General features: G+C 54.1%; 1 protein-coding gene across 2 annotated transcripts; it reads left to right on the top strand.

Annotated features, from left to right (window-relative positions):
* The first annotated feature begins 3,098 nt into the window (after positions 1-3,098).
* LOC105094348 (syncytin-1) lies at positions 3,099-14,427 on the top strand. Of its 2 annotated transcripts, XM_031442487.2 has the most exons (3): positions 3,099-3,225; positions 6,186-6,263; positions 12,171-14,427. In XM_031442487.2, the coding sequence occupies exon 3, from the start codon at positions 12,538-12,540 to the stop codon at positions 13,792-13,794; it is 1,257 nt and encodes a 418-aa protein (XP_031298347.2). In that variant the 5' UTR covers positions 3,099-3,225; positions 6,186-6,263; positions 12,171-12,537; the 3' UTR covers positions 13,795-14,427. The 2 variants fall into 2 exon arrangements, with proteins under 2 accessions (XP_031298347.2, XP_064337375.1); XM_064481305.1 differs by lacking the exon at positions 3,099-3,225 and having other exon boundaries at positions 5,839-6,263.
* The last annotated feature ends 191 nt before the right edge of the window (positions 14,428-14,618 follow it).

The following is a 14,618-nucleotide window of genomic DNA, read 5'->3' as shown; positions in this document are numbered from 1 at the left end:
TGTATAATGCACAACCTGCCCAACTGTCCACGGCGGTCCTCTACCACCTGTAGGGCGTGTGCTTCTCCACAGCCCTTGAACAGCGTCTCCAAATTCCTGAGCTCTCACTTCTTCATGATTATCATTGTTTGGTTCTTACTCTGAGCTACTCTGGTCCCCTTTCGTTCACGAGAGACTAAGTTTCCTTTTGGAGGTTTTATACAGCAGAATCACTCAGCCTTTGAAAAGTCATGGTTTTGCCTTTATTGTTAAAAAATATTTTCACTGTGTATACAAGTTTAGATTAATAGCTTTTATTTTTAATTGTTCAGGACTTTAAAGCTATTACTCTATGGTCTTCTGGACTCTAATTTCTGATGAAAAATCTTACATTTGTATCACAGGACATAATGTATATATTTTAATTTTACTATTTCTACAACTCATTCTTTGTTAGTTGTTTTCAGAAATTGCATTATGATGGGTGCAAACACTGTTTTTTAATGTTTCTTCTGCTTTGGGTTTATTTGTCTCTTTGGCCCCTGTGCTTCATCACTGTCATGTTTGAAAAATTTTCAGCCATTATGTCTTCAATCATTTTTGAATCCTGTTTCTCATCTCTCCTTTTTAGACTCCAATCACATTTAGAAATTAAATATATAATTTCTAACCAAATATCTCAATGGAAAGGGTTAACAGCTGTGTAGGCCCTGCAGAAGAAGACACTGTGACACCTCAATCCAAAGAAAAAGATTTTAAAAAAGGAAGCACATGGAGAAGATGTGTAAAAGAAACAAACGACAAACAAAAACCAGCAAAAACAGAGCCCCAGTGACCCGAGGGCAGCATAAGGCAGTTTAATATATACCGTTCAAGTTTCCTTTTCATTACATCGTACTTTTCCTTCAATCTTTGAGTGTGTTGAGCACACTCATAGTGACTATTTTAATGCTCTTAATGGAAAGGCCATCATTTCTATCATTCATGGGTCTGTTTCTACTGATTCTTCTCCCGCAAAATCACGTTACAACTTCGGAGGCTAAACCTGGCTCAGGATTCACTGCGGTCCTCGCATCCTCTGAGGAATCTCCCATGATGCCCTGCGTGCCTGCTCGTCCTCCGCTCCGCCAGGTGGAGCTAGGCACCTGCTGGGCTCACATTATGGTCTTATCCCACGAAACCCGGGTCACTCACGCTCATCAATCTAGCCTGCACAGTGAGTGTCCGCTACCCTGCAGTCTTGAATCCCGGGACGGTTTCCACGGCCCTGCTGCACACACGCGGCGCTCCATGAATGCTTCCTCAACCCGCTCTGTGACAAAGTGGGTGGGGCTCACAGAGTCTAACTGAGTAGCCGCCTCCGTTTTTGTTCTGATTTTGGTAAAACAAGTGGCATAGAGCTTAAAAAAGCTTTCTAAGTCACAGCATCAGCTCAAAATCTTAAGTGCATATCTGCGCACCTGTCACACCCTGGAAAATCATGACATGAATGGAAATCCAGGGCCTTCCAGGCTACGCGGGCAAGTTCCCCACCTTACAGGGGGTCTAAGTGACATTCAGACTGTGATATTCTCCTACATCATGGGATGAGTTAGTTGCAGAAGCACGAGTGGAGCCTGTGTCCTCAGTATTTACCCACCATTAGCTGCCTTCTCATTTGTGCTGTAAATTGCTCTCACTTAATCTGGCTCATGCATATAGTTTCATATCTACTGGTCATTCATTCATTTAGTAAATATGGTGCCTGTGCTATGTACTAAAAATACACCCGGATAACCAAGACACGGACTCTACTGCCTTCTTCAGCCACTAAGCTCCCATTTAACATGGCTTCCACCACTTATTTATTTTAACCTCATCATTTTCAAAGTTGATACATCCCGCATCGAGCATAACAGAATCTATATGAAAGCTGTCTCAAAATCAGTTTGAATGTTATCAATATTTCTTGTCTTCTGATTGTCTTTTTTTTTTTTGGATTAAGGGACTGCCATACATTCAAAAACTTATTTAAGAATGAATGCTGGATTTCTAGCATTTAGAAAATTATAAAATATATAAGAATACCTCCTTGAGTACCTGATTTGAATTTTCTCCTATCTACAAAGATGGAATTCTTTTCAAATTGCAGCCTTAATGTGTGTCTATAACAGTACACTGCGATATAACCTACGCTGGTCTCACAAATGACCTGTGATAAAATTTCCTGCTCCCAGTATTTTCACATTGTGTAGGGAAGCAGTTTTTCAGCTTGGGATTTGATCAATTGCCCTCTGTATTTTGAAATTGGCTTAAGTATTTTAGCTGGCCATAAATGATTAGGAAATTTAGATGACCGTTCTCCTCTGAAGCAGAGAGTGAAAATGAAGTTGTTTGTTTGTTTTTTTAAAGTTGTCTTGTATTGCAAGACTTGTTGGCATGACATTTCCAAGCTCAGTGCCAAGGTGGCAGCTGCCCGTCAACTACCATGTGTTTAAATCAATAAGAACCTGAAAATCATTTCAGATTTTGTATCTTTGCTTTACTCTTGCTTCGAAGTAAGAATCTGCTGTTACTCACAAGACAATAAGGTATTAAAAATACACACACACATCTGATTCTGTGTACAGTTCAGTTATTGACATTGTAAATCTGTTCTTTTTTTTTTTATTTTGACTTTCAGTTTCATGTTACTTAGTTTTTGATTTAGAGGAAAATCAGCCAACATTAGGGTCAGACCTATACTCCTTCGTCAGTGTTAATGGGGTGAGCAGTTTGTTCGCTGAATGGGGTAGAAACCAAGCATTTATCCGTGGTTTGACTGTGACGGTGTGGTGACAGAATTATAAAAACCCACACTAGAGTTTGCAAGGCCTGCAGAGGTTACAGCTGCATGCAATTTACAGTGAAGAGCTGCGTGCCGCTGTCCCTACACACAGACACCCATTCTTTCCGAGACCTGACGTTACCCGCGGGCGGGGCACTGAGCTGGGTCTGGGGTCCCCGTGGCGCTTGGCCCGGGCCGGGCGGGAGCAGGCGGCCGCGAGGCACCCTTCCCGGCGCCGCCGCCAGGGGGCACGCGCGAGGCGGCCCCGGCAGCTTCGCGTTTTGGCCCCTCGCGCGGCCAGTCGGCCGGCGCCGCGGCGGGAAATTCCGACCGGACCTTCGCGGCCGCGGGCTCCTTTGTCCTCGGGCGCCCGCCGGGGCCCGCCTACCGTGGTGACGGAGGAGGGGGCTGAGGAGCAGCAGCGATTCTTTTACCGACAGGTACAGGCGAGCACGGTCCCGGCTGGGATGGGGGAGAACGGCGTCGAGATTCTGGGGGAAAAGGCCCCGGCAGCCAGGTGCCCGCGCCCCGGAGGCGGAGGGCGCGCTCGGGCGGGGTTCGCCGCCTGGCGTGTGCGCATGCGCCGGCCCTGCTGCCGGGAGGGGTGTTGCTGGGAGGCGGTTGCCATGGGAGCGCGGGCCGCCGCGGGGGGGCCGTGGCGGAGGAGGGGGAGGGGGAGGAGGAGGAGGGTCCCGGGGAGTGGCTGCCGCGCCGGCCGGGCGGCGAGGCCTTCTTGCTTGTGACCGCCTCGGTCTCCCCTCTCCGCCCCCACGCCGCGCGAGCTCCTGCGCCCTGGGTCCTGCAGGTGAGGAGCCAGCCTCACAGCCTGGTGCAAACCCGGGCCCTTGGGCTCCGGAGCCCCGCGATGTGGGTTTGAATCTCGGCTGTGGGTTGCGTTGACTCTGCCCAAACTCAGCCTTCTTAGGTGGAAAATCGGAGTCCTAATAACCACCTCCCAGGGCAGCTGCGGGGATGAATGCCGTGCAGAGAGGCGTGAGAACCGCAAAGCGGATGGACCGTGGAGGCTCGGGAGTGAGCTCAGTGCAGGGCAGTTTCCTTCCTGTTTTCAGAGAGGACATTTCAGAAGCTGTTTATCCTCCCCATTCCCTTGATTTTGAAGTTAAAGCGTCCAGGGAAAGTTGCAGTGTTACAGAAACAACAGGCCAGCCAAGAAACAAGCACCACTCGGAGGGTTGGAGTATTCAGATTTATTACGCTGACAGGCTCAGAGGGGCTTCTGCTCCAGAGCTCTGAGCACCTCCAAGATGTGTGCATGAGGTTTTATAGGGTTAATTACAAGCTTGGGGTATGTGGCCAATAGGCATGGAACAGTTTTAGCAGCATCCTTATCACAAAAGCAGAGGCAGGGAGGCAGCAAACTGACACTCCAAGGCCAGATGTGTCTCTGAAAATGCAGCTGGCTAGCAAAAAGCATGAGCAGGGAATCAGCAAACCGACACTTACTAGCTTAGATTTACGAGTTAGCCCAGCAGAACTCAGATCAGTAATCTGACACTTGTTACACTTAGATTTACGAGTTAGGTGAGGCCTTTTCTAACCTGTAAAGACACTTCAACATGTTGACAGGGCAGGTTTTAATTTCTCTACTCCTGCATTAATAATATGATGTCACTTTTATTGGAGCACCAGGAAAACCTTCATCATTGTCCTCGGCTCCTGGGAATGTTTCCTGTGGTGTCTGAGTTGGAGTTCTCCGTATAAAATCCCTTTACTGCCCTAACACTGCAGACCTATCTGGTTGGTTAGAATTTACTGGAAAATAGGAGTCAAGAGCTTCACAAAATAGAGACATAGACATAGGAGACAGTCTTGCAGTGAGACATTGTCATTGCATTATTATAAAATATTTCTTGAATCTGCGGTAAATGGGCCTTGAAGCAAAGTCAGTAATCTCTGGTCCTGAGGTGGGACAGGGCCATTCCTTTCCCATCCATCAAGTTTCACCAGCTGAGAAAACTCTCCCTGCTTCCCACTGGCGAAGGATTCTTCTGTATCAAGTATTGAAGAATGGTTTTTCCCTCCCTGTTTTCCATCAACCAAGGATGAATTTCTTATCCTTTCTGGACAAAAGCATCCTTCAAGACCCAAATCAAAACCCGCCTCCTCCAAATCTCCAGATTCCCATTTTCTACAGGAAAGCGGAGGCCCCCGCGCACAAGCTAGTGTCCGCCTGCTTCTCTCCAACACCCTCCTGTTGTGCGTCCACCTTGGACAGTGCTTACGCCTTCACCTGTCACCTGTCCTCCCTTTCAGACCATCAGAACCACGGTGCCGGGGCTGTGTTCTCGCTGTTTTCTGATTTCCACAGCCACATCCTGGCACGGGGCTTGACAGCAGACAATCAGAGGAAACTTACTGGCAAAGCAGAGCCCTTTCCTTCTGCTGGGAGCCATGGTAAAACCAGCTCCCCGTCCCCAGACGTGCCTGGTCTGCCTCACAACTGTGAATTCCCTTGTGCGGTGCGTTTGACCACAGATACACACACAGGCGTGCACCATGACAGACACGTCTGCCTAGCATACACGTTTCATCCCTGGAAAAATCAAGGCTCATGGCACATAAGCGAATCTGAAATCAATGCTGTAGTGCCTTTCATCTTCTCTCTAGTAGGATTACCAAGGAGAGACAGAATAAACCCGCGCGTATACTCTAAAAATAGCAGCAGAACTCAACCCTGTGCCCTCAGAACCGCTTGACTTAACGTTGAAAGGAGCTATTTTGTCCGCTGTTAAGACTATGAAAGTAGGACAAGCTATAGGAGATCAATTTTAAATCATCTGAGGCCACAGGAAGGATTTTTTTCCTGGGGCTTTTTTGGAAACGGGTAATGTGTGTTTCTGCTGTGGCCTTTTTAATAAAGAAATCATGCATTATGCAAACCTTAACATTTAAACCAATTATGAGCAACTGAAGTTAATTCTTTTAAGAATATAGAATTGAGTTATTGAGAAGGAAGAGGTTGGCCTGGGCCAAGACTGGGCTGGGCTAACTCATGAATTTTCAGTTTCACATTGCTGGACCAGTTTCGGGTTACTGGAAGTGGCTTTGCTTTCACTTTTATGACACTGCCTGGCTGTACTCCCTATGGGTTCATAGGCCCCGAGCTTGTAAGGGACCCTGTAAACCCTCACTCACACTTCCCAGAGGTGCTCAGAGCCCTGGAGCTGTCGCCCCTCTGAGCCCCCGGCCCTCCGTGTGGTGCTTGTTTCTTGGCTGGCCTGCCGTTCCTGTAACATTTCTGGAGGCCCCAGTGAGATTCAACCATGCTGGCCCCTTGAGCCGCTGGACTGGTGGTTCTGGCCAATCAGGGGACAAGACTCCAGCGACGAATGAGGTGGCGCTACTCAGCGGTATTACAGGTTCTCTTCTGTGGCGGCAGCTCACCCCCCGTGAGGCTAGACCTCAGCCAGACTCGGTGGAGGGACAGACAGACTCACCAGGCAACCGACCGGACAAGGTAGGACCCCGGGGATGAAATCAGGTCCCGTCCCAGTGGACAGAAGAGGAGGCGGATCCCCTCCTGCAGAGAGACAGGACACTGGGAAGTGTGGGAGGGCTGTAGTTAACCTCCGTGTGTGTGTGTGTGTGTGTGTGTGTGTGTGTGTGTGTGTGTGTGTGTGTGAATGTGCGGCCTGTGAAGCATGCGATCAGGCTCGAGTTTGTAGCTCCACGGCATTCTGCTACGGAGTTCGAGTGAGTCCCAACCTGCGGTTCCGTGGTGACCTCATACGGCTCAGGGCGGTATCAGTCCCTCAGGGTCCCGATCGGAGTCAGCGGCTTATACTGACCCGCCAAAGCTCAGAGGCACCTTCGTCCCCGCGAGGGGAGCAGCCAGGCGGATGCAGCGAAAACCCTGCCTTGTCTTGTCTGTGACACCGGCACAGGGTGGCCACACCGGGAGGGAAAGGGACATAAAATGGCCAATGAATCAGCGCCCTCTGTTCTCCTGGAGGCTAGGACGCCATTTCTTTGAGAAAGTCTCTTACTTTACCCTGTCACAGACCACCTGAGATTTGCAGTCCCAGCTCCTGAACTGACCCAACGAGTGTCCCTTTTGCCCAACCCCAGACCCTCAGGGCTTGAGTTCAGAACAGAGATTTCTTCAGGACCGGGCTCACCCAGCCTTAGAAGTCCCCTTTCTGGTCCGTGTGTTCGGCCATCAGCGTCAGTCCCAGCCCCTTGGTACGGGAGTTCAGGATGCAGGGAGGGTTTGGTGAGGGAGCCCCTGGAGCTGGCTCTTGCCTTGGGCTTCAGAGACGCCAGGTGTGGCTGGAACCCTGACTCCGTGACCAAGTTAGCCTTCAGGCGACTCAGAGAGCCGGCAAGAGAGCGGTCCCTCTGGGAGCTCCAGTGCTTTGAGGAGCGGGGAAGGAGGAGATACAAAGGCTGCCTTCCCGAGCACCCACAGCAGCAGGCCTGCCACCCTTAAAACGCCTCGACAGAATGGGAGGCTCAAAGTCGAAGCCCCCCATCCTGGAGTGCATGGTTGAGACTTTCAAAAAGGGGTTCACGGGAGACTCTGGAGTCCAAATGGCCCCTGGCAAGCCCCGCACCTTGTGTGAGCTCGAATGGCTGACCTTTGGAGTCAATTGGCCCTCAGGACGAACTTTGGACCCAGCGACAGTGCGAGCAGTCTATCGAATAGTCACCAGAACCCAGGCCACTCAGACCAATTCCCTTATATTGACTCCTGGCTGAATATCACCCAGACTCTACCCCCATGGATTTGGTTCTGCTCAAATGAACCTGGACAATGCAAGGTGTTAACAGCTCAGCTGGTCCAGGACAAGGAGACAGAGAAAAGCCCGTTTTCCAGGGAGACGCAGAGGACGAGATGTGCCTACCCACTCCGTATGCTGGCGGAGCACAGACACCTCCGGTCCCACTGGAGACACCGCCACCCTCTTTGTCACCACCTCCCCCGCCTGAGGACCTAGAGGCAGAGCCCAGCCCCCAGCCTGAGCCAGTAGGAAGGAGACTCCGCTCAGCACAAGCCGGGAAGCCAGCACCACCGGCCCTCCAAATGCCGCTGCGGGAGACACAAGGGCCGCAGCAAGTTGGGGAGGACGGGACTGTTCAGCCCGGGCACCCCGTACTCTACTACCAACCCTTTAGCACCACAGACCTTCTCAACTGGCGCCATCACACTCCTTCCTACTCTGAAAAGCCGCAGGCTATGATTGATCTCGTAGAGTCTATCTTCCATTCTCACCGGCCCACCTGGGAAGATGTCCGCCAGCTGCTTCTGACTCTTTTCAATATGGAGGAGAGGAGACGCATTCTCACTGAGGCACGAAAATGGCTGCAGGGCCGAGCCCCTGGGGACACAATGGATGCTGAGGGGTGGGCCATGACACGTGCCCCTGACACCAGACCAGATTGGGACTTTTACACCCAAGAAGGAAGAGAAGCACTGCGTGAGCACCGGGAGGCCATCCTACAAGGGCTGAGAGCGGGAGCCAAGAAGCCAACTAACATGTCTAAAACGACCACGGTGACCCAGAGGCCAGACGGAACCCCCACTGACTTCTGTGAGAGACTGTGTGAAGCGTTCCGAGTCTACACTCTGTTTGACCCTGAGGCCCAAGAGAACTAGCAGATGGTCAGCGCTGCCTTCGTAGCCCAATCATACCCAGATATACGCCGGAAACTCCAGAAACTGGATGGGTTCGCAGGGATGAACGCTACACAGCTGCTGGAAGTAGCAAACAAGGTTTTCGTAAACCGAGAGCAGGAAGCTCAACGAGAAGCCGACCAGCGAATGAAGCAGAAAGCCGCACTCCCTGCCCCAGCCCTGGGGAAAACAAGCTTCAGCCAGAATCCTGCACCACCCCGGAAGAGGGGACCCCAACTGTGGATGCCCCTGGGCCGAGACCAGTGCGCATACTGCCGGGAGACAGGACACTGGAAGGACGAGTGCCCAAAACAGAAAGGATGGGGAGAGAGCGCCCCTCAGGAAGCCTGCCTACCACCTGGAGCCGCCACTGAAAACCTTGTCGGACTGGCTGGAATCAACTCGGAATAGGAAGGACCGGGCTTCCGGCCCCTGGGCCCCCTGGAGCCCGAGGTCGAGATGTTGATGGGGGCCAGCCAGTGACTTTTATGGTGGACACGGGAGCAGAATATTCTGTGGTGACCCAACCTGTAGCCTCCATGACCAAGAAAAAGGCGACCATTAAAGGGGCTACTGGGGACTCGATGGCCCGCCATTTCTGCCAGCCACGACCCTGCCAAGTAGGGGGCCATCTCGTGACACATGAACTTTTAGGCTTGCCTGGATGCCCGATACCATTGCTCGGAAGAGACCTTCTGTCTAAACTGGGGGCTCACATTACCTTTGTCCCCGGAAAACAAGCCCACCTGACCGTCCGGGGAGGCCCGTGACCCTGGCTGTCTCCGTCCCCCGAGAGGAGGAGTGGCGTTTGTATGAAAACAGTGAATCCCAGAAAAACCCTGATGGGCTCCTGGAAGAGTTCCCATCGGCCCGGGCTGACAGTGGGCCGCCAGGCCTAGCACGTAATCAGGCACCACTAGTAACTGACCTCGAGCCTGGACCTACCCAGTCGGGCAGAGGCGGCGCCCTGTGCCTCGCGAGGCACACCTGGGAATCCAGAAGCACACACAGCGCCTGCCTTAACTGAACGCAGATCCCCCTGGAACACACCGTTGCTCCCGGTGAAGAAAGCGGAGGGAACAGACTGTAGACCAGTTCAGGACCTATGGAAGGTCAACGAAGTAACCGTCACCATACACCCAGTGGTGCCAAACCCATATAGTCTCCAGGCCTTGTTCCCACAGGTGCCAGATGGCTCACACGTCTGGACCTTAAAGACGCTTTCTCCTGCCTTCAGCTCTCGCTGGCGAGCCACCACATAGTCGCACTTGAATGGGAGGATCCTCCTGCAGGGAGGAAAACCCAGCCGACCAGGACGCGCCTTCCCCAGGGGTTTAAAAACTCACCCACCCTGTTCGGAGAGGTGCCAGCCGCAGACCTTGTAAAATTCCCTGGGGAAGCACCGAGCTGCCCCCTGCCCCAGTATGTGGGCGGTTTGTTACTGGCCAGTCCAGATGGAGAAGGTTGTTGGAGAGGGACTCTGAGCCCTCCTGGAGTTACTCCGGACGACAGTCAAATATCATTATCTCAGAAGGACACCAAGCCTTGGGGCCAGAACGGAAATGAGTGATCGGCGCTGTACCAAAACCGCAAACGGAAAGGAAACTATGGGAGCTCCTAGGCGCAGCCAGTTTCTGCCGGATCTGGATCCCCGGGTTTTCGAGGACAGCCAAGCCCCTCTACGAGGCACCTGCTGGGTCAGGAAAGGAAACCCTCCGGTGGGAAGCTGAACAAGAGATACCTTCAGGCAGCTAAAAGAACTATTAACCCAGGCCCCGGCCTTGGGCCTGCCAGCTGTGACACGGGAATTCCGCCTGTTCATACACGGAAGAGACCGAGTCTCTCTTGGAGCCCTGATTCAGAGCGTGGGGCCATGGCAGCGCCCTGTGGCCTATTTGTCCAAAAGACTGGACCCTGTAGCATCAGGATGGCCACCCTGTTTACGGGCGCTCGCTGCCACAGCCCTCCTGGTCAGTGAGGCAGACAGACTCACGCTGGGGCAGACTTTAAACGTAAAAGTGCCCCACTCCGTGGTGACCCTGATGAACGGCCAGGCTACAAGCGGATAACGACTGCAAGGATGACCCACTACCAGGGGCTATTATGCGAGAATCCCAGGGCGCGCCTGGAGACTGTGTGAACCCTAAACCCAGCCACTTACCTACCCGAAGGGGAAGGGCAGCCTGGCCACGACTGTGAGTAGGTCACTGCAGGAGCATACGCAAGCAGGCCTGTCCTGGCCGGCGCGCCCTCCAGAACCCAGGCCTGGAGCTCTGTGCGGACGGCAGCAGTTACGTGCAAGATGGGCAGTGGCGGGTAGGGTACGCTGTCACAACAGCCTGCGATGTGATCAGGGCAGGACCCCTTCCCCCGGGCTGGTCCGCCCAACGAGCAGAGATCTGGGCTCTGGTCCAGGCAGGGAGAGGAAAGCGAGTCAGTATATGTACAGACTCCAGATATGCTTTTGCAACCCAACATGTACATGGAGCCATCTGTAAGGAGAGAGGACTCTTGACTGCTGGGCAAAGGGAATCAAGAACAAAGAAGAAGTTCTGCAGTTATTGGAGGCAGTATGGGATCCGAAGGAAGTGGCTGTTATCCACTGTAAGGGACACCAAAAAGGAAATGACCCCATGAGCCAGGGGAACAGGCTGGCTGATCAAAAGGCAAAAGAGGCAGCTGCCCGAGAACATCTGGTGAACAAAGTTATGGCAGCGCCAGAGCTCCGCACTGCCCCAGAGTATAGCCACGATGAAGACAAGCGGGCACAGGCCGAACAAGGGAAAAACGGGTAGGATGACAGTGGGCCATGGCAGGTGGGAGAATATCCGTCCCAGCGCGCCTGGCCTACCGCATAGTCAGACAACAACATGAAGCCACACGTGTGGGAGACACGGCTCTGGACACCCTCCTGAAGCCGTACTTCCTGATTCCTCGCCTCCCCACTCTCAGTGCGCATCAGTCTCTCTACGCTGTTTGCTCTGCACCCAAAACAACCCAAAGCAAGGGCCCACTGGGCCAGCGGGAGTACAGTTATGCGGACTGCTCCCTTCGAAGGCTTAGAAGTGGGCTTTACAGAGCATGGGCCCAGCAGGGGGTATGAGTGCCTGCTGGCTTCCATCTGCATCGCACAGGGCGGGTGGAGGCCTACCCCCCAGGGCTGAAGAAGCAAGAGAGGTCACAAAGGCTGTCCTCAGAGATGTCACTCCTCGGTTTGGAGTGCCTACCTCCATCGGGTCCAGCAATGGACCCGCCTTCATGGCGTAGGTTGTGCAACAAGTGGCAAAAGCACTGAACATCCGTTGGAACTTACAGCATATCGACCCCAAAGTGGGACGAATGAACGGGACCCTGAAACAGATTACAACCAAAATCAGCCAAGAAGCTCAGCTCCCTTGGGTGGACATTTTGCCCTTGGCTCTGTTGCAAATTCGATGCGCCCCAAGACTTAACACGGGATACTCCCCATTTGAGATTCTCCCGCCCCCGCCCATAGTCAAAGTAGGAAGCAGGACCCCAGAGATAGGACCCCACTTAGAGCCCCACCGCCAGTTACAAGGGTTAGGACAGGTCTTACGGGAGAGCTGGGGTTGGGTGATAGAACTCCCGGCTCACTAGGGGTCCGGGTGCCTCCCCACAAGCCGGGAGGCCGAGTGTCGGTAAGGGGCTGGGAGACGGAGCCCCTGAGGCCAACGTGGAGGGGGCACTGGGAGGTTGTGTTAACTACCCCTACGGCTGTTACGGTTGCAGGAATCGTCCTGTGGATTCATCACTCCAGGATTAAGCCGGTGGCCCCACCCCAGGCAGAAGGCCCCTGGAGAGCTGAGAGCGTCCCGGGAGACCCAGTCAGGCTCAAGATCTGGAGAGCCCAGGAGAGAGACTGCAGGTCCTGCTCTAGCCGCACCCGGAGGCTGGCTGGTCAGCGCACGGCCGAAGCTTGTGGAGAGGCTGCCGGACGTGCCCCCCCCGTGCCCCCTTGCCCCTCTCCTCACTTGCTGTACTGGCCCGCCTGCTAGCTGTGGGCTGGCCAGCGCTGCTCCGCCTGACTGGCGCATAGGCCGGAAGGTCCGGACAGCCCTCTGTACCTTGTCACAACTGGCTCTGTCACCACGGCAGCATGGCTGAGACAGTCACAAGGCTGGTGGTACTGGCGCTAATGCCTTCCCTTCCCTGGGCTTTGCGATGCACCTGCGTTGAACCAGGCGACAGGTGGACCAAGTACCAACCTGTATTCACAGCTTACACCTATCAGCCGAGTCGATGCTATGACTCTGCCTCAGAGTGCACATATCGGGGCAGATCCTACTGGACTGGCACGGTCAAGGCTTCCTCCATCTCCGGCATCAAGTGCTACGGCGCGCCCGGCAAGCCGGTGTGCTGGACCAAGCACACACACTACGGGATGAGTGATGGAGGAGGGGCACAGGACCAGGCGCGCCGGCAGGCCGTCCAGCAAGCAGGCCGGAGGCTGCGCCAGAAGCGGCTGCCTGCCCGGGAGCCCGCAGGACTCCAGCCTTTAGCCAAGCCTCGGAATCTAGCTCCGCAAGTAGCCGGGCTGTTGGCTGCGGTCCATGGAATCCTTAATCGTTCCAATCCAAACCTGGCTAGGGACTGCTGGCTGTGCTTGCGTCCCGGCCCCGTCCAGCACCTGGCCCTGCCCGTGGCAAACCTCACGAAGGCCTTCACCACGACCGCCGGCGCCGCCGCCTCCGCCGCTGGGAGTCCCAGGCTGAACTGGGTGCGGCTTGCCTACAAGGCACCAGAGTGTTACTTCAACAACGGAACCAATCCGTTAGGGGGCAGTCTGAGCGCAAGGCAGTGTCACAGCACCTCTCCCTGTGTGGGCCGGGGCTGCCAGCCCACCCGGGGGTGGTGCGCTAATAATGGGGCTTACTTCGTGTGCGGCAAGTCTGCCTACCGCTGCCTCCCGGCAAACTGGGCAGGGCTGTGTGCTCTCGCCTTCCTCTCCCCCCGGGTGGGCGTTCTGCCCAACAGCCAGAGCCTCCCTGTTCCGGCTGCAGCTCGCCAGCAGCCTCGGAGAGCGAAGCGGGCCGTGCAGCGAATCCCATTGCTCGTGGGGCTGGGAGTGGCGACGGGGGCGGGCACGGGAATCGGGGGCATAACCTCACCCTCTCATCACTATTATCAGCTCTCAGGGGAGTTCAGTCAGGACTTCCGACGCATCGCAGAAACTCTGGGGGCTCTGCAGAGTCAGACTGACTCCCTGGCCGAGGTGGTCTTACAGAACAGGAGGGGTCCGGGCCAGCTCTCGGCCAGAGAGGGGGGACTGTGCCTCTTCCTAAACGGAGAGTGCTGTTTCTATGCCAACCAGTCAGGGCTCGTCAGAAGGGTGGTCCAAGAGTTATGGGACTGAGCGGAACGGAGGAAACATGTTTCGGGCACGGGCCCATGGACAGGCCCCTGGGGCTGGGCCTCCTGGCCGGCACCGCTCATGAGCCCCTTGCTCCTGGCCAGTGCAGCTCTGCTGTTTGGGCCCTGAATCTTAAACTTCCTGACCCGTTTCGTCAGCGAACGGATGGAGGCGATAAAGCTCCAGATGTTAGCTTCCCATTATGAGCCTCTGCACCAGATGGAGGATGGTGCCTGCTCCGCCCTGGGCTGTGAGAGCATCAAGAAGGGGAATTGAGAAGGAAAAGGTGGGCTTGGCCAAGACGGGGCCGGGCCAGCTCATGGACATTGAGTCTCGCCATGCTAGACCGGTTTTGGGTTACTGGAGATGACTTTGCTTCCCCTTTTATGACACTGCCTGGCTGTACCCACCCTATTGGTTGATGGGCCCCGAGCTTGTAAGCGACCCTGTGAACCCTCACTCACACTTTCTGGAGGCGCTCAGAGCCCGAGCCCGCCGGCCCCCCGAGTGGTGCTTGTGTCTTGGCTGGCCTGCCATTCCTGTAACATTTCGACTTGCTTTTTATGGCTATGATGCTTTTACTGGAATAAAAGATTGAGAGTTCCGTCTTCTGCCTTAGCCCACACTGTTGGAGAAGGACTCCTTGTCTGTTTTTCTCTTTCTGGATGCGGGTACATTATCAATTTTTTTTTTTTTAAATGTGTGAGGTATGAATTCTTGCTTGAGAGTGACTGTGGCAGGTTTAACAATTTCACACCATGGGTTCACCTCTCACCACCATCCTGGGGGGTGATTACACCATCCCTACTTTACAGATGCAAAAACGT

Source organism: Camelus dromedarius, chromosome 31 (genome assembly GCF_036321535.1).
Source record: "Camelus dromedarius isolate mCamDro1 chromosome 31, mCamDro1.pat, whole genome shotgun sequence".
Lineage (NCBI taxonomy): Eukaryota > Metazoa > Chordata > Mammalia > Artiodactyla > Camelidae > Camelus > Camelus dromedarius.
This window is presented reverse-complemented; position numbering and strand designations above follow the sequence as displayed.

What these genes read in the sequence shown, in the direction of transcription:
- LOC105094348 (XM_031442487.2), top strand. Translation starts at nt 12,538, where the DNA reads ATGGCTGAGACAGTCACAAGGCTGGTGGTACTGGCGCTAATGCCTTCC.